The sequence below is a fragment of the Mrakia frigida genome (genome assembly GCF_051309035.1).
Source record: "Mrakia frigida strain ATCC 22029 unplaced genomic scaffold BDY24scaffold_4, whole genome shotgun sequence".
In the NCBI taxonomy this organism is placed as follows: domain Eukaryota; kingdom Fungi; phylum Basidiomycota; class Tremellomycetes; order Cystofilobasidiales; family Mrakiaceae; genus Mrakia; species Mrakia frigida.
This window is the reverse complement of record NW_027481277.1, coordinates 975,641-992,729: the sequence shown is the minus strand read 5'-3', so window position 1 is coordinate 992,729 and position 17,089 is coordinate 975,641. Positions and strand designations below refer to the sequence as shown.

General features: G+C 54.8%; 5 protein-coding genes across 5 annotated transcripts; 2 read left to right on the top strand and 3 right to left on the bottom strand.

The window, feature by feature from the left end:
* Window positions 1-69: 69 nt before the first annotated feature.
* BDY24DRAFT_207593 (uncharacterized protein) lies at window positions 70-5,644 on the top strand. The gene is made up of 14 exons (XM_076636493.1): window positions 70-272; window positions 369-600; window positions 706-789; window positions 867-947; window positions 1,031-1,097; window positions 1,182-1,526; window positions 1,643-2,863; window positions 2,927-4,181; window positions 4,278-4,337; window positions 4,433-4,563; window positions 4,678-4,845; window positions 4,924-4,992; window positions 5,065-5,148; window positions 5,218-5,644. The coding sequence occupies exons 1-14, from the start codon at window positions 254-256 to the stop codon at window positions 5,578-5,580; spliced, it is 4,179 nt and encodes a 1,392-aa protein (XP_076500088.1). The 5' UTR covers window positions 70-253; the 3' UTR covers window positions 5,581-5,644.
* A 193-nt stretch (window positions 5,645-5,837) lies between these two features.
* BDY24DRAFT_207595 (uncharacterized protein) lies at window positions 5,838-6,661 on the top strand. Its single transcript, XM_076636494.1, has one exon. The coding sequence runs from the start codon at window positions 5,937-5,939 to the stop codon at window positions 6,414-6,416; it is 480 nt and encodes a 159-aa protein (XP_076500087.1). The 5' UTR covers window positions 5,838-5,936; the 3' UTR covers window positions 6,417-6,661.
* Window positions 6,662-7,106: 445 nt separating this feature from the next.
* On the bottom strand, window positions 7,107-9,749 carry BDY24DRAFT_378701 (uncharacterized protein; the record flags this gene model as incomplete). Its single annotated transcript, XM_076638970.1, has 11 exons — window positions 9,623-9,749; window positions 9,419-9,552; window positions 9,163-9,289; window positions 9,044-9,097; window positions 8,840-8,969; window positions 8,628-8,761; window positions 8,538-8,562; window positions 8,406-8,473; window positions 7,809-8,336; window positions 7,571-7,733; window positions 7,107-7,467 (listed from the first exon to the last, which is right to left on the bottom strand). The coding sequence occupies exons 1-11, from the start codon at window positions 9,698-9,700 to the stop codon at window positions 7,109-7,111; spliced, it is 1,800 nt and encodes a 599-aa protein (XP_076500086.1). The 5' UTR covers window positions 9,701-9,749.
* Window positions 9,750-9,798: 49 nt separating this feature from the next.
* On the bottom strand, window positions 9,799-14,298 carry BDY24DRAFT_378698 (heterokaryon incompatibility protein Het-C-domain-containing protein). Its single transcript, XM_076638969.1, has 21 exons — window positions 14,184-14,298; window positions 14,039-14,050; window positions 13,650-13,746; window positions 13,472-13,507; window positions 13,214-13,337; window positions 13,110-13,144; window positions 12,957-13,028; window positions 12,814-12,870; window positions 12,622-12,736; window positions 12,471-12,544; window positions 12,280-12,405; window positions 11,952-12,212; window positions 11,780-11,884; window positions 11,605-11,707; window positions 11,488-11,516; window positions 11,257-11,400; window positions 11,137-11,178; window positions 10,918-11,042; window positions 10,760-10,832; window positions 10,642-10,669; window positions 9,799-10,552 (listed from the first exon to the last, which is right to left on the bottom strand). Exons 1-21 carry the CDS (start codon window positions 14,264-14,266, stop codon window positions 9,930-9,932), a joined length of 2,364 nt encoding a protein of 787 aa, XP_076500085.1. The 5' UTR covers window positions 14,267-14,298; the 3' UTR covers window positions 9,799-9,929.
* A 182-nt stretch (window positions 14,299-14,480) lies between these two features.
* Window positions 14,481-16,938, bottom strand: DBP3 (RNA-dependent ATPase DBP3; the record flags this gene model as incomplete). The annotated part of the gene is made up of 9 exons (XM_076637242.1): window positions 14,481-14,554; window positions 14,646-14,760; window positions 14,843-14,910; window positions 15,015-15,086; window positions 15,154-15,426; window positions 15,506-15,619; window positions 15,708-15,820; window positions 15,966-16,252; window positions 16,372-16,938. The coding sequence occupies 9 exons, from the start codon at window positions 16,936-16,938 to the stop codon at window positions 14,481-14,483; spliced, it is 1,683 nt and encodes a 560-aa protein (XP_076500084.1).
* Window positions 16,939-17,089: the final 151 nt, after the last annotated feature.

Below are 17,089 nucleotides of genomic sequence, written 5' to 3'. Positions count from 1 at the left end.
CGGTCGCTCCTCAGAATCCTCAACAACGACTCCCTCCGCCTCCATCGCCTCCCGACCTTCCAACCAACCTCTCTCCACCTCCTCCAGACACGGTCGAACCTCGTCCGCTTCAGGCAGGTATCCTACCTTCCAGCCGTCGGAAACAAGCAGCGTCTACTCGCCGAGCGTGTACGGAGACAGGGAGAGAGTCGAGAGAGTAGCGGTTTCGGAGGAGTTCCATTTTCCTAGACCGAGCAAAGAGGAGGTGGATAGGATGTTTGAGGGGTTGATGTGTGAGTAGAGGCGTTCGAACGAAAGCAAGGAGGACGACGAACGAGCTCACCCTTCCCTCCCTTTCCCTCTCCCTTTGCTTTTACGTTTCCTCCCAGTGGATCGAGAATCCTCCTACCCAAGCGGAACCCCTTCCTCCTCCTCTCACACCGGCTCAGCAGCTTCGAGAACCGAGATGCGAGCTCTGCCGGACGACAAGAAGTGGTTGCTCGTCCTGAACGGAGCGAGGATCAAGTGGCAGCAGGAGAGGGACAGGGTCAAGAGGGAGAGTCAGGCGAAGGAGATGGGAGGGGACGGGAGAGGCGTTTATGGGAGGGATAGTCCCGAGTGGTGAGTCTGAAGAAGGTTGAGCGTTTGGGTTTGAGAAGCTGGAAGGGAGAAGGCGGCCGTGAGCTTGGAGCTCGACCGAACGAGCTGATCTTTGTGCGTCTGTAGGTACATCCAAAAGTTCATGGACGGATCGGTCACGGGGAAACACGTCGCTTCGCTGTCGGTTTCGTTGAGGACGCAACCCGTCGCGTGAGTCTCTCTCTTCTCGTTCTTCTCGTTTCGAGAGTCTCGAGGCTGATCCCTCTGTTCGTTTGGCGTTTTCGTAGATGGTTCCGGTCGTTCATTGAGCTGCAGGGTCAGAGTGTGCTAGCCAACGCTTTGGGAATGCTGAATCACAAGGCAACGAAGTGAGTCTTTGGTTTCGGAAGGAGGAGAGAGAGAGGAGGGACGAGAGTCGAGCTGATCTGGGTTTTGATCTCGTTTTTCGCAGGAAACAACTCGATATCGATCTGGAGTACGAGATAATCAAGTGTTTGAAGATTCTACTCAACAGCAAGGTTCGTCCTTGACCCTCATTCTTCCTCGGCTCAACTCTTCGCTGACTCTTCGACGCGTCTCCTCCCTCTTCTCCCCCAACCCAGCACGGAGCGAACGACGCCATCACCCACCCCCACGTCATCACCCACATCGCCTGCTCCCTCTCCTCCCCCAACCTCCCAACCCGAAAACTCGTCGCAGACGTCCTCACGTTCCTCTGCTACTGGGACAAACCTCGAGGGCACGACTTTGTGATCCAGGGCCTCAAGTCGCTGCAGCAGTTGGGGAAGGCCGATGGGAAGTTTGATGCTTGGTTCAGCGTGTTTGAGGCGACGGTGGATGGGAGGGGGAGGATGGGGAGTTTGGTCGGGATGAGTGAGGATCTGAGGAAAGGGTTGGGGTCGTCGGCGGTGACTTCGGTTGCGGAGGGAGGGTTGAACGATTATGCTGTGAGTGAATCTTCCTTCTTATGATTTCTTTACTGGGACGAACCGAAGTCTAACAGTCCTGGACTCGCTTCTCGAGCTGACCTGCTTCTCCCGCTTCTCTTCTCGACGCGTCGCAGGCCGCCAACCTCTTCCTCATCCACGCCATCACCACCGTCTGCGAAGAGCTCGACGTCCGAGTGCACCTCCGAGCCCAAATGGAAGCCTGCGGCGTCAAGCGAATCATCTCCAAACTCAAGGACTTCGGTCACTCCTCGATGGATCGGATCATCCTCCAGATCGAAACCGAGGAGCAGGACGACGCTCGAGAACTCGCCAGAGACTTCAACCAGGACCTCCTCAAGGACCTCTCCAACCCTCTCGACATCTTCAACGCCATCCTGTCCTCCATCCAAGGGACTCGAGCTCAAGACTTCTTCCTCTCGTCCATGCAGCACCTGCTCCTCATCCGGGACGACGACGACGAGACGAGGATGCGCTACTTCCAGCTCATCGATCAACTCATCACCTCCGTCGTCCTCGATCAGAAGGTGGGAGCCGGAGCGGAGCAGGATTTCTCGGCTCTCATGGGAGTCAGCGTGGCCAAGGTCGTGTCGAGGTTTGCGGATCAGGATCGACTCGACAAGGCTCTCTCTCAGGCTTCGGAGATGAGAGCTACGGCTCAGCAACTTGCTCTCGAGAAAGCTGCCGTCGAGGAGGAACTTCGAGTCATCGCTTCTTCGTCGGGATCAGGAGGAGGAGAAGGAGCAGGAGATCGGCTCGCTCTCAGTCAACTCAACGAGAAGTTGGCCTCGTCCGAGGAGCACCTCAAGAACTCTCGTCTCGCCACCAAGAAGCTCGAAGCCGATCTGGTCGAGATGAAGAAGATGTACGAGGAACGGATCGCCTCCCTCGAACTTCGGATCCAGGAGTTGTTCAACATGCTTCGAGAGTCGAGAGGGTTGGAGAACGTCGTTGCCGCCAGTTCGACCGCCAACGGAGGAGTCGGAGCCATCGACAGGGAACAGCTCGTCGCCAACCTCGAACGACAGCACGAGATCAAGAGGACGATCGAGAAGCTCGAGGGGGGGTATCGGAACAAGAAGAAGATCGTCGCTGGAGGAGGAGGAGGGACGCCGGAGGAGGATGGAGCGTTCGACGACGACGACGAGGAGGACGAGGAGTTCAGTTCGGAGGTTGCGTCGACGGCGAAGGGGAAGAACGGTGCTGCTGCTGCTGGAGGGAAGTCGACGGCGACGAGACGGGCGGAGGTGAAGAGTGGGTCGCAGTTCATCGATGCGGAGGAGGAGAGAGTGAGAGAGCACATCGAAGCCAGTCTTGCGGCGAACCTCGACAAACTTGTGAGTCTCTTGGTTTCCTTTCTACTCCGATCTTTCATAACCTCTCTTCTTCTCCCTTTAAAGAACTCCCCAACACCCATGCCCCGTTCCGCTCGAAACACCGACCTCCGAGGCTCCAAAATCCCAGCTTCGTCCAGTCGGAAAGGATCTCATCTCCCTCCTCGTTTCCTCGAAGAACTCAACGGACGTCGGTTCTCTCGGAGTGCCTCAGCTCCCACTCTTGGAAACGTCAACGGGAAGCCCAGTGGATCGAGATCTCCCGACGACGGAACCGACAGCGACATCACGGCGGGGACGGGAAGTCGAGCTTCAGGACTCACGATTCGGACGGAGGATACGAGTCCTTCGTCGACGGCTTCGTCTCTGGAACGGAAGAGCTCCCTCAGTGGAGGAGAGTCGGCTCGTCATTCGCGGTCGATGTCAGGGCAGAGTGTGTCGTTCGTGGATACGCCGAAGGGAGGAGCAGGAGCGTCGAAGGTTCCAGGAGAGGAGGGAACGGCGACTCCTCCTTCGCTTCCCACCCTTCAAGAGGGAGCAGAGCTTCAGATCTCGACAGGAGCAGGAGGAGAGTCGGCTTCCGGTCGTCCACCGAATCCCTTCGCCTCGGTCATGGCTCAAATCGCGTCGAAGAACAAGGTCGACGGCGACAACGAGGAGAACGCGTCGAACGAACCCACTCCTCCCACTCGACCTCCACCTCGCTTCAACCCCATGATGGCAGCTCTTCACTCTCAAATCAAGGCCAAGGGAGAGCCCAACGACGACGACAACGACGAACCTCCCACTCCCACCTCCTCAGCCTCAGCATCCGGTCCTCCTCGTCCTGCCTTCCTCGGAGACATCTCCGCTGGATTCCAAAAGAAGTCGACCTCCAAACCCAACGACGACGGATCCTCCGAACCCTCCTCCCCTTCCACTCGCTCAGGTCCTCCTCGACCAGCCTTCCTCGGTTCCATCGGGGCAGGATTCGCCAACCTCAAGTCGAACGGAAGCTCATCAGGAGGCAACCGCAAATCCTCCTACGGGGCTGGTTCTGCTGGTCCTACTCCTCCTGGAACACCTGGATTCGACTCGCTACCTTCCTTCGGAGCAGCTCCGACCAAAGGGCCGAGGAAGGACGTTCAGTACAAGACGGCGGCGAAGGTCAAGCAGTTGCATTGGGACAAGATCGTCGAGTTGAAGCCCGACGAGCAGAACGTTTGGAGCGTGACGGGGAGTGCGACGAAGGAGAACGCCTGGGCCGAGAAGTTGAAGGAGATGGACATTTGGAGTCAGATGGAGAGCACGTTCTCGAGTCAGGCGGCGAAGATGCAGATTGGTGAGTTGGCGTTTCGTTTGCGGTCCTCTGTTTCGCCTCTTTCCCTTCTTCCTCGAACTGACGCTCTACTTTCCCCTTTCTTTATTGCGTCGATAGACAAGCAGAAGCAGGTGGAGCTCATGAGTGTCCTCGAACCGAAGGTCAAACGGATGGTCGGTGAGTCCTTGTCTCCCTTCTCGACGCGTCTCTTCCTCAATTGCTTCGCTGATCGCTGCTCCTGCTCCGTCCTTCTTCGATTCGACTTTCTACAGAGATCTTCATGAAAGGATTCAAGATCGACGACCCTCAAGAGATCAGTGCCAAGATCCTCTCGTGCGACGAAGTCTACTGCTCTCAGACGTTCCTCGAGAACATGCAGAAGTTTTTGCCCAGTCCCGAGCAGGTGAGTCTCTCTCGTCCTTACCTCAGACTCCTCCTCTCCCACTTCACTCCATCTCGTTTTGTTGTATGAGACTGACCTTGCTCGTTCTCTCTTCGCCGCGTCTTCCTCAACCAGGTCGGAAAGCTCAACTCTCACAAGTCCGACACCGTCGCCGAACTTCTCCTCCTTCACCCTGCCGATCGTCTCATGGTTCATCTCATCAAGATTCCTCGACTGGAAGCTCGAGTCAACGGAATGCTGTATCGAGCTCGGTTCGAGGAGCGGATTTCGCTGTTCGAGGAGGTCGGTTCAACCTTCCCTCTTCGTTTCGCACTCGTTTCAATCTCCATCGTCCTGACCTGCTCCCTTTTCGTCCTCCAGGCTGCCGATCAAACCATCGACGCATCGCTCGCTCTTCAAGAGGCTCCCAAGTTCCGAGAGCTGCTTTCTGTTCGTCTCCTTCCTCTCTCGTCCTTGCTCGTCTTTCTTGCCGCTGACTTTCGCTCTCGTTTCCTGTTGTAGCTCATTCTCCTCATCGGAAACTACCTCAACGGAAACTCGTACGCAGGAGGAGCTTTCGGTTTTAAGATTAGCTCCATCAACAAGGTTCGTTCGAACGAGTGTGCTTCTCGAAACGGGAACTCGAGCTCATCTCTCTTTCTTTTCCCTTCGCAGCTCGTCGAAACTAAGTCACCTCAGGGCCAGAACTTGCTTCATTTCCTCGAACGGACAGTCTCGAACCTCTTCCAGGAGATGGAGGGTTTCCTCGACGAGCTCGACAAGGCTGCCGAGGGGTCGCGTCGTGAGTTCATCATTCCTTCTCGTTCCGTTCCGTTTAGTTCTCGTTCTCTCGCTGACGCAACATACCCCTTTGCCTTTTTTTTCTTCAGACGAACTCAGACCCGTGGGAGAGGGAGTCGCCGACCTCTTCAAGAAGCTGGACGAGACGGATCGAGAGATCAAGGCTCACCTCACGGACGAACCCATCCCCGGAGATCGATACGCTCAACGGATGCTTCGCTTCCTTGCCGACGCTAGGGAACGGCTCGATGCTCTCAACGACAAGAGGATCACCGCCGAGTCGACCTACAACGCTATCCTCAAGTACTTCGGAGAGGACCCGATGACAGCGTCCAATACCTTCTTCGGCATCTTCAAGACGTTCGTCACCTCGTACAAGCAGTGCCAGAAGCAGAACTTGACCTGGGCCGAGCTCGAGGCTGCCAAACTTCGTCGGAAGGAGGTTCGTCTCCGTCTCTGCTTGCTCCTCTCCTTCCTTCTTCGACGCGTCCTGACCTTGATCTTCCTCTCCTCTTTCTCCCCTTCAGGCTGCCGAGGTACGAGCTCGAGAGAAGGCCGAACGAGACGCCAAGATCGACGAATCAGCACCAGTCATGGACAACATCATGGATTCGCTCAAGAGCATGACTCCTCGTCGAAACCGTCGAGCAGGTCGATCAGCCTCCGGGGGTCCTCCCACTTCCCTCTCGACGTCGTCGACGATGCTTCCCCTCGATCTCGGAGGTGCTGGAGCAGGAGGAGAGTTCGGAGGTCAGGCTATGAGCATTCTCAACACTCTCCGGTCGAGAGGTTTCGGATCGCTTGGGACGACGGTCGAGGAACAGAAGGAGGAGGTCGCGCCAACGCCTTCGTCGACGGGTGAGGAGGAGGAAGTGAAGGAGGACGATGATGCTTCTGTTGGAGACGAGACGATGTCGGATGGTCCTGGGGATGAGACGCTGGCGTCGCTGGCGGTGGACGACGAGGAGGAGGAGGAGGAGGAAGGAGAGGGGGATCTTACCGTCGTTCTCGACTCTCCTCCCTCGGAGTTCGACCACGAAGAGGAGGACTCTCCTTCTCCCTCGCCCAAGTAGGTCCTTCTAGAGTAGCTTTTTTTTGGTCTTGGTTTCTATGTTTCTTGGTTTTCTTTCGGTCGTTCTTGTGCTCCTCGCTTTGGTTTCACTTTCGCTTTGCTTTGCTTTGCTTTCTTCTTCGCTTTCTTTCTCTTTTTCTCGCATCATCTCTTTACCTTTTCCGCTCTCATAATACCTGGTCTTTCACATCTTCCTCACTTATACCGCGTCCCAGTTATCGTCTTCTATCCATTTCTCCTTGCACTGAACTTCGAATCGAGACGGAGAGAAAGGAGGGACGCGTTGTCATTTGCCTCTCTTCTGCTCTCTTCCCGTGCTGAGTGCTAGTATCCCACGATCAGACTCCTCTTCGACAGCTCAGACCACAGATAGTAGTGATCTATCACTCGTTTGATCTCTCTTGCAGTCCCATCTTCCTCCTCCGACGCTTCGAGATCGACGCGCCCCGTTTGCATTCGTTTCTTTTGAACCCTTGCGCTCCTACCTGTCGAGTCTCGACTGCAACTCCTCTAGGTAGATATAATCTGTCGCTGGTGTTCACAGATAATGTCCATGCCGCGTCGCGTCTGACCGGTGGCAAAGAGAGGGACGCGTCGAGTCCGATTCCGAAAAGAGAGGTTTCGCTCGAAACATAGCAGAATTCAGAGCAATCACAGGCTTCGAATTGAAAGACTGGACTAATCAACATCGTCCTAGAATATACTAGCATCGTCCTCGTCCTCATCAACCCATTCCTCCTCGTCCTCCTCGTCCTCCGTTTCTCTTTCTCCGTCGTCGTCTTCATCGAAATCGTCCCCAAACGCCATCTCGTCCAACTCGTCACAAGAAAGGACCCCCTTCACGGTGACCTTCCCATCTTCTCCTCTCTCGACATCCCAGACCAACGAGTACAGCTCGTCGAAGTCCCAGTCGATCGTCTTCAGACGCACGACCGAGAGAGCGAGTTTTTCGACGATGCTGGTGAAGTGTCGGAATTCCTTCGTAGGACGATCCAGAAGACCAACGCCGAGCAGCCTGTCCTTCTTTGGGATGTCTTCGTAGAAGTAATCCACTGCAGAGAAAGAAGGCGAAGGCGAAAAGAAAGCAGGAAGAGTCAGAACTCGAGTTCGAGCACGTAGGGCCCTAGGGGAAGAGTTCGGCGTGTGACGACTCACTGATCAAGCCGACTACGTAGTCGGGAGGACCGAGATCTCCATCTTCTATCAGCGCGATGCTGGCTTCCGGGACTGGCGAGGGAGGATCGGTGAAGTTGGGATCGAAGTCGAATGAGAGATTGGTGAGGGATTTGAGAGAGGAGAGAGCGGATTGGACTTCGTTCTGTAAAAGGGAGACGAACGAAGGATCAGAACCGGCTTGAAGAAGAAGCGTGAAAGAGATGAAGAGTCGACGTACCATCGAGCATCGCCAGTCAGGAGATGAGAGACTGAGAGAGGCGAGGTTGAGAAAACTCGACGAGACTTGGACGAGTCGCGGTTGGTCCATGTAACTCAGCGATCCTGCTCCCAAAATCTCGAGAGCTTTCAAGCTAGTCGTCCCTCGAAGACTCTCGACGACGTCCAAGAAAGGTGGGGATCCGAACTCCTCTTCCAGATGTGGGATGTTCACGACCTTCAACCAGACGAGGTGGGAGAGGGAGGGAAGCTCGATGCGCGGCGTTCCAACTGCCTTGATGGGATCGTGAATGAGGGAAAGGTGTTCGAGGAGAGGAGAGTGGCGAAGAAGCTGGATGGCGACTGGGCTCGTGAGGTCCATGGGAGGGAGCGAAAGAGTTTTGAGGCGAGGGAACTCGAGAACTCGAGGAGGAGCTGGATCGGATGAGTCGTCGTTCGAAAGCAATCTCGGCTTGGCTTCGTCGAAGAACATCGTGCGATGAGGTGCGTCCGTAGAGAAGAACGTCGAGGTGTAGAAAGGATTGAGACGCTGAAAGAATTGGGCAAGAGAGAATCAGCAACAGAGAAGAGACGACGTCCTCAAAATGCGCTCACTCACTAGGTCCAGATACTCCAACGTAGACCTGGATCGACTCAGAAAGGCTGCGACATCATGAAGGAGGTCGTCTGTATGAGAAAGAAGGAAGAAATGAGCTTGATTTGCCTTTTCGACGCTACGCGACGGACTCACGCTCAACTACTTCCCACATTTCATGCTGTAAGAAGAAGAGAATCAGCGATCTGCCTACCGAAGGATGATGTAAAAGCTAATGAGACCTACAGGATGCTCTTCCAACCAAGGAGGAACTTCAGCAGAACCATCGAAGTCGTCCCATTGAGAGGAGACCGGCTCGTGGAGAATGATGCCCCTGAGGTTCGACAGCGCACCTCCCTGCTTGTGCGATCGCTTCTTGGCTGGAACAGAAGGATCCGCACCCAAAACACGAGTCAGAAAAGCTCGTTCCGAGAGGAAAGACAGAGGAAGAAGCGCACCAAGCTCGGTAACGCTCTCGAACGATGCTGTCCCGAGATGAAGAGTCTCGAGCCTTCCTCGTTTCTGTAGCAAGCAAAGAGCTCGAACGATACGGGGATGCAATCCATGAGACCCGTTGTAGAAGAAGATCTGAGATATGGAAGGACGAAAACTGTTCAGCTTCTCGTTCTCCAGAGGGAAGGTCGAAGAGGAGGCGAACAGACCTGGAGGTGATGGAGATGAGAAACGAGTCGTGCGATGCTGTCGTAGTCGTGCAGCTGCAGGGGAGGTAAGAATCAGATCAGATCGAAGGTCTATGCGAATGAAAATTGTTATGACTCACAGGGCAGACTGAGTCGACGACGAGCTGTCGAACGGAACGAAGCGCTTCGACGTCCTGGAGGAGGAAGTCGACGAAGTCAACAGACGACTGAGTCCCTCTCAAGACCACGAGATTGTATCGATCACGCCTAGTAGGAGCAGAGCGTAGAACGAGGGTCAAGTTTCGACTCAGGAGAGGGGGTCTGATACGAGCATCGAAGAAGGATGGAAGGAGAGAGGAGAGGAGGGGAGGAGGAGGAGGTGAAGTGCGAACTCACTTGAAAGCGTTGTAGAGAGCTTTTGAGGTCGAAGAGAGGTTGATAAGATTCTTGGAGATGCGAGGTGCTCGGGAGATGAAGAAATCAGGCTTGGGCGATGGATAGGCGAGGAAAGAACCGATGTGGCGAACGATCTAAAGGAGAAGGAGCGGAGGGTGAGCTCGACGTTGAGGGACCTCGAGGAGAGAAGGGGCACAATCTCACTTCGATGGGCACTCCAGTGAACGTCGGTTGGACTGGAAGAGCATCCGAGAGGGAGAGGAGAGAGAGAGGGCGTGCCATTGAAAGAGATCTGAGAAGGAGGGAGGGGTAAGGAGGAAGGAAGAGATGATGGACGTTCTAGGCAGGGAAGGTGCCTCCTTTTCTTTCCCTTTCGCCGATTCAAACAAAAATGGATCGAGAGGATGGAAGAAGCAAACAAACCTGAAAGAAAGCTACGACAGCGAGGTAGAAAGCTAACTACAGAACAAAAGCGAGAAAACAACAGCAAGCCCCTCAACCCTCAACTCGCTCAGTTCCACCCTCCTCCGCCGTGATGCTGGCCTCCATGCTGACCGTCTCGTCCCCCTCCGTGCCTCCCAGATCCAGGGTACCCTCCCCCTCGTCCCTCGTCGTCGTCGTCGTCTCGTCGTTGGTGGTGCTGTTGTCCGAACTGTTCTTCCCCTCCTCCTCCTCCTCCGAAGTGCTGCTGTTGCTGCTGCTGATGATGCTGAGGCTGGTAATCCTGTTGAGGCTGATTCCAACCTTGCTGCTGCTGCTGCTGGTAGTGCTGTTGTTGAGGAGGCTCCTGGTTCCATTGCGAGGGAGGAGGAGGCTGATTCCAAGACTGTTGAGAGGGCGGTTGGTTGTAGTTTGACGATTGCTCGTAGCTCGACTGCTGGTGATGCTGAGGAGGCTCGTTGTAGCTAGGCTGGTTGTAGGATGACTGCTGCTGATGATGCTGCTGCTGTTGGTGCTGAGGAGCTTGTTGCTGGTATCCAGAGTTGGACGACTCGTCGGGCATCCCTCTCCAGGCTCCCTGCTGGGATCCTTGTCCGAAACCGGCGCTTCCAGGCATCTTTCCAGCGAGAAGATCTTGACCCATGTTGAGGTACTGAGCTCCGGGGACGTGGACGTTGTTGGAGGAGAGCATTCCTGAGGAAGGATAAGAAAGAAGGAGGTCGGAAGTCAGCTTCGAGTCGACGCGTCGATTTTTGAATCCAGAAGCAACGACGACGACGAACCTTGGAGACCACCGGCGGGGACGCTAGTCTGAAGCGAAGAGCAAACGGAACAAAGGGAAAAAAAAATGTAAGGACACAACGACGAAAGAAGGAAGAGAAAAGGGAAGAGGGAACAAACAGCGTGATCGTGAGAATGAGTGACGGTCGAGGTGTCTCCGATTCTTCGGTTGTCTCCAGATCGAACCTTGGCACTGTATGAGTTGAGAGAGAGGCATGGTCAGTCTTCGGTCTTCTCGAAGTCGATGCCATCTGAAGAAAGGGAGACGAGAGACGTACGCGGTGAGACGGTTCAAAACCTCCTGCTTGTCCCTTCCCTGTCCGTCGATCCAAGACTTCATGAACTCGAGCATCTCCTGCTGAACTTGAGAGCGACCAGAAGCGAAGTTGGGGTGGAAAACTCCCTGAAACAAACACAATAAGGTGCGAAGACGAAGAGGAAGACGCGTCAGAAGGAGAATCGAAAGCTCGAGGGAGTCGGGGAAGGGAGCTCCTCACCTCCCAAGCAGCGTCGGCGACCTGTCGAGGATCCATGTTGTTCTGCAGAAGAAAAAGAATGCGGAGGTGAGCTCGTGATCCTCGAAGTTTAGGAGCTGAAGATTGGACGAGAAGACTCACATCGTCCCAAGCGGCAACGATGGCGAGAACGGCATGCTTGATGTTGATACGAGCGAGCATTCCAGCAGGCTCGTTGAGAATGAGTCCGAAGTGATCCTTGGAAGCGAAGGAGTGAGTGGGGTCGGAAGCTTGAGGGTTCTCGAACTGCGAAGAAGGAAAGAGAGGCGAGTCAGCCCCGAACGCGTCGTGGAAGGGAGAGAGAAGAGAAGAGAAGAGAAGAAGGGAACGAACGACGGCAAACTGCTCAGGGTCGTTGATGACTGCGAGAAACAGGAATGAATCGAGGAAAGAAGGGTCAGCAACGGCGAGTGTGTCTGTGAAGCTGGACTGGACGAGAAGTGGACGAACCCTCCTCGGAAAGAGCGGAGAGCCCTCCGGTGGCGGACTTGAGGATAGGACCGAGGTAAGGCTCGAGAGTGGCGAGAACGAAGACTGAGAGAGAGTTGGTAATCTGCGAGAAGGAGTGAAAAGAGGGGGCGAGTGAGCGAAGTAGCAAAACGTCGATAAAGCAACGAAGGCTCACCTTCTCGATCAAGCCGCTGAGTCCTGGAATTCGAGCGATGGTGTTCTCGATTCCCTTCATGACCTTGTCTCGGAACACAAGGATCTTCCAGAGAGTATCGTGTAGCTACAGTTCGGGAGGAGAAGACGTAGGTCAAGAACGAGGCGAACGAGGAGCGAGCTCGAAAACTCACCTGCTGAGGAGTCATCGTGCTGGGATCTTGACCTCCTGCTCCTGGCTGTCCAGCTCGGGTGATATCATCCATATCCCTCGACATAGACTCTCCCTCTCCTCCAGGGATCTGCGAGAAGAGCGCTCTCAGTCCCGAGTTCGAGTTGTCGGACGACGAGCTTCGAGCTTTGTCGACAGCCTTGGAAAGATCGGTAAGAGAAGCCTCAGAGAGATGATCTCCTGCCTCTCCGAGCATCGAGTGCATGAAGTCGGAACCACCGAACTGAGAAAGTCGACGAATCTCGTCAGTACGGGAAGACGAGGCGGATCGAACGAGAAAGTCAACTCACTGTTCCGGTAACGAGAGGATGAACCATCGATCCGTTTGGAGCTTTGATCTTGCAGTCTCGACCGACGTGAGGGAAGACGTCTCGGTATCCGTGGAAAATCAGAGCCAGCTCGCAGAAGTTCGAGTGCTTGAGAGGAAGAAGGAGAGGTTCAGTTCGAGGTTCGACGCGTCGTCGAAGGAGACGATACTCACAGCAGTGAAATCCTCGATGGTATGCAAAGCCTGCCCGAGAAGACGGTAAGCCTCATACTCATCCTCGTCTCGGCCTGTATCGAGGAAGGAAAGGCAGGGTCAGCGCAGAAAAGCGAGAGGAATGAAGAGCACGAAACACGATCAAACTAACCTTGCGCTCGATGAAGACGGGCGTGATGGATACACTTCTCGATAGTCCTTCGAATCAGAGCCTTCGAGGTATCCCAGTTTCCGTTCTCGTTGGCGATGTAGTTCTTCATCCCAGTCTGCGCAAAGGAAACGGGGACGAGTGAGGCAGATTAGTTTCTTGAGATATCGGAGTACAGAGGGTCGATTAACAAACATGAGGGTCGATCTCCAGCTCTCGAGGATCAACGGGAGGTCGAAGCCTGGAGTTGTACTGTAGGACGCAAAGGAAGAAAGAAGAGAGGATGATGAGCTCGAGAAGAGAGAGAAGGGAAAGGATGCATCTCGATCAGAACGAACCTTCCTGGGGTCCTCGTTTCCTCCGTAACCTTTAGGGTTATCGATGTGCTCAACGGGAAGGTAGGCGCCAATCTAGAGAGAGCAGATAGTTTCCAAAACAGAGTCAGAAGCTGCAAACGAGCCTAGGGACGAAGGAGACGCGTCGCTCCTCACCCTCTCTTCGGTGATCTCGAACTCAGCGGTCGCATCTGAAAGGTAGACAGTTGGAGAGTCAGTACTCTTGTGGAAGAGACGAGCTGCCAGGAGGAGATACTCACACCCAAAAGTCATAAATCCCAAGGCCATGAGGAGGTTCAAGATCGACTGAACGTTGGTCTTCTTGAGCGACGCAATATCGATAGCTTGGGAGTAATCACGAAGCCAGTTCCCGAAGTAGACTCTCTATTGATCCGAAGTAGAAAGAGAGGTAGGGAAGAAAGGGAATGGGAAGGTGAAGGGCGGGAGGGAGCGAAAGGACGAAACTGCGATCAGCTCGAGCAAAAGCTACCAGACGCGCAGAATGGCCGAAATTTCACCTTGATATCGAGACCTGAGAACTTGGCGCCAGATCCCTGAGAATCCGGAAGACCAAGAAGCAACACACGAAGCGAGGAAAGAGAGGCGACGGGGGAGAGAGGAGGGGGAAAAGAGGAAGGAAGGGAGCGTCAGCTTGAGCTCGGGCTCTTCCTCCTCTGCAGAGAAAAGTGAACGAACCAATCCCAAGAATCCTCCTCCAGCCTTCTTGACCATCGATTCGAGGATATCCTCGATATCTCCATGTCGGAAAGCTTTTCCCTCGAGGTAGGCGTAGCTGGGAAAGAACGAGGTCAGCGATCGTTCGTTCGTTTCATCTCTCTCCTTCCATGTTCCTGCCCTCTGGCTCGAGATCCCTGCGAAATCACCCCACCCTATGCCAGGAGTCTCCCTAGAGTCGACTCCGAGCTCGAGGTGTGCTTTTGGCTGAAGGAACCGGAGCGAAAACGGCGAGCTTTCGTCCTTCCCTCCACCTCGACCCTCGAAGCGGTGTCGCCTCTCCTCCCTTCCTCTTTTCTGCCCTCCCATAGGGGTCCAGCCTTCGAAACCAAGCAAGAAAGTGAACTCACTCGGGAATGTTACTATATCAGCCCAACCAAAACGACCAAAACAGCATTGAGAAAGGAAGAAGGATGGGAGAGAGATGGTCAGCTCCTGGATCTCCCTCTTTCTCCCTTCCCTTTCACATGCCCTTTTCTTTTCCCTCAAACTCACCCAGCTCCGAAAGCCTGAACCTGAGGAACGAGTGCGAGTGCGATGACTGCAAAGAGTAGAAGTAGAAGAGTGCGATTCGCCATGTTGTTTGCTTTGGGGTGGAAGGGGTGGGATGGGTGTTGAAGAGAAGGGAAGGTGACGTTCGAATCGAAGGAAGGGTTCGAAGTTGGGAGAGTGCTGCTTGGCGATTTAGAATCTATTTTTCGACGTTTCTCTCAGAAGAGAGCGTCTAGACAGAGGCAGATACCTTGCCATCCCAGAAAACAGTGTAAAATCAACGAAAGTCTATGAGAAAGTCTAGTCGAACTTGATCTTCTTCGCGGCAGGCGCGTCTCCGATGTCCTTGAAGAAGGCTCCGTACGATCCGTGCTCTAAGCAAGACGAAGGATGCGGAGCAAGAACGAGATCAGTTGAACGCTCGAGACTGGTGTAGATAGGGGAAAGGAGAAAAGCAGAACGCACCTCGCTTCTTGATGGTGGAAGGGAATCGACCCATCTCCTCGGGGATCGTGACTCCAGCATCTCGCAACACTCGCATGAACTCTCCAGCGAGAGCGGTCTCGTGGTTCTCTCCAGTCTGTAGAATTCGTGAGGAAGGGCAGTTAGTAGGCTGAAGAAGAACGAACGGGCGAGAAGGCGAAGGGAGAGAGGGGACGAACGAAGAAAGTAACACTCTTTCCGAGCTTTCCTCCTCGACCAGTTCGTCCAATTCGGTGAATGTAGTCCTCTGGAAAAAATGTAGGAAAGTGGAGGAGTGGTCAGAACGAGTTCGTAGGCACCAAGAAGGAAGACGAGCGCGCGCGTGTGAGCGACAAAGAAGACGCGACTCACCGACGGTCAAAGGGAAGGTGACGTTGATAACCAACGAGACGTCAGGGATATCGAGTCCTCGAGCAGCGACATCTGAAGAAGCAAGCGATACGTCAGCTCGATTCCCTTGTTGAGCTTGAAGAAAGGGAGGCGAACTCACCAGTGGCGACCAAAACCCCAACCTCTCCAGACACGAATCCCTCCAACGCGGCCATTCGCTCCTTCTGTCCCATATCTCCATGCAGTCCAGCGACCTTGAATCCAGCTCGTCGGATAGTCTGCTCAAGTCGGGTAGCCTCCTTCTTGTAGAGGGCGAAGACGAGGATTCGGAGAGGGATGTGCTTCGCTCCTCCGGTGTGGGCAGCGGAGTGAGATCGAAGGAGGGAAAGCAGACGAGGATCCTTGTCTCGGGAGGTGTTGAAGACCTCAACGTCTGTAGAACGTAGATGCGGTGGAGAAGAGTCAGTCGTCGTTTGGGGGACCGAGGGAAGAAGGGAGGAGAAAGGACGAACTCTGCTCGACTCGAGAGTTGGCGGAGAGCTCGTCGGATCCGACGGTGATTCGGACGGGAGTCTTCATGAAGGTGTTGGCGAGCTGACGAACGGACTCGGGCCAGGTGGCGGAGACTGGATGGTGGGACAAAGAAATGAGGATCAGGTTTGAGCTTGAGCTTGAAGGCCTGAACTGGACGCGCCGAGGACGAAGGAAACTCACACATGAGAGTCTGACGTCCCTCAACAGGGCAGTATCCGATGATCTGTCGGATATCGTTCTCGAATCCTTTGTCGAGCATTCGATCCGCCTCGTCGAGAACGAGGTAGGTGACCCTGATGGGAGTGAAAGAGAGACGCGTGAAGAGGTGAGCTTTCGTCTTCGCCCGAATCCAACGAAGCCGACCTCCTTAGCTGCTCCACCGTAGATTCACCAGCATCTCTACACCTAGAGAAGCCATGGTAGAGAAGAAAGACTCACTTCTCAAAGCTGACAGCTCCGTCGTTGACCAAATCCAAAACTCGACCAGGAGTTCCGACAACGACCTTCAGGCCCTCCTGCCTGAGAAGGGCGACCTGCTCTCCCTTAGGCATTCCTCCGAAGAGACAGACGGACTTGAATCCAAGGAGGGTGCAGAGAGCGGTGAGGGTAGCGGAGGTTTGGAGGGCGAGCTCTCGAGTTGGGGAGACGACGAGGATGGAAGGAGAGGGGACGGCGGTTCGACCGGAAGTTTGGGGGAGGGAGAGGAGGTGCTGCATGGCAGGGATCTAGAATAGGAAGCGAAGGATTGCACAGGGGTGAAGGTCAGCTGAAGCTCAGAAAACGGCCAGCACGAAGGGGAGAAGGCGCGACGCGAAGGTCAAAAGAGAGGATCGAGAAAACTCACTCCGAAACCAAGGGTCTTTCCAGATCCAGTCTCCGCAACTCCAACGACGTCCTTTCCAGCGAACAAAGCTGGCCACGAGCAAGCCTGAATGGGAGTGGGCTTCGCGAACTCCTTCAGAGCTGGTGCGAGCTTAGCCGATATCGGAAGGGTGGCCATGTCGAGGAGGGGAGTGTAAGGGTGGGAAACGGTGATGGAGTGCTCGGCGAGGTAGGCGAGGGAAGCGGCGGAGAGGGGTCCAGTAGTGAGGGAAGCCGTAGCAGTGGGAGCAGGGGCAGGGGTAGTTGTCGAAGAGGAAGAGGCAGCAGCGAGGGCCTTCTTCTCCTTCTTCAGTCGCTTCTTCTCCTTCTTAGCAGCCTCGTCGTCGACAACAGCAGTAGAGGACTCGGCCACGGGAGCCTCCTCAGCCTTCCTCTTCTTGTCCTTCTTCTCCTTCTTGGCTTTGGGAGCGGCTTCCTCCTCGACGGGTGCTGAAGGCTCAGGAGCAGCGACTCGAGGATCCTGGCCGTCCTTGCCAAAGGCTCCCTTCGACTTCTTGATCTTCTTGGGCTTGACGTCGGCTGAGGACATTTTGAGAGAGGGAGGGGAGAGGAAGGAGGGGGAGAGAGAGGGAGGGGGGGAGGGAGGGAGGGAGGGAAGGAGTTGAAGGTCAAAAAGTCGTGAAGGTGTGAGCTCGAGGAAACTGCACTCTACGCGCAGTTTCCAGGCAGCAAATCAGTCG

What these genes read in the sequence shown, in the direction of transcription:
- BDY24DRAFT_207593 (XM_076636493.1), top strand. An exon ending in GGGAGGGATAGTCCCGAGTG is followed by an intron (nt 601 to 705) that starts GTGAGTCTGAAG and finishes GTGCGTCTGTAG; the next exon opens with GTACATCCAAAAGTTCATGG. An exon ending in CGGCGAACCTCGACAAACTT is followed by an intron (nt 2,864 to 2,926) that starts GTGAGTCTCTTG and finishes CTCCCTTTAAAG; the next exon opens with AACTCCCCAACACCCATGCC.
- BDY24DRAFT_207595 (XM_076636494.1), top strand. Translation starts at nt 5,937, where the DNA reads ATGGACAACATCATGGATTCGCTCAAGAGCATGACTCCTCGTCGAAAC.
- BDY24DRAFT_378698 (XM_076638969.1), bottom strand. Translation starts at nt 14,266, where the DNA reads ATGGCGAATCGCACTCTTCTACTTCTACTCTTTGCAGTCATCGCACTC. An exon ending in TCGAGATCACCGAAGAGAGG is followed by an intron (nt 13,029 to 13,109) that starts GTGAGGAGCGAC and finishes TGCTCTCTCTAG; the next exon opens with ATTGGCGCCTACCTTCCCGT. An exon ending in ACCCTGAGCAGTTTGCCGTC is followed by an intron (nt 11,401 to 11,487) that starts GTTCGTTCCCTT and finishes CCTTCTTCGCAG; the next exon opens with TTCGAGAACCCTCAAGCTTC.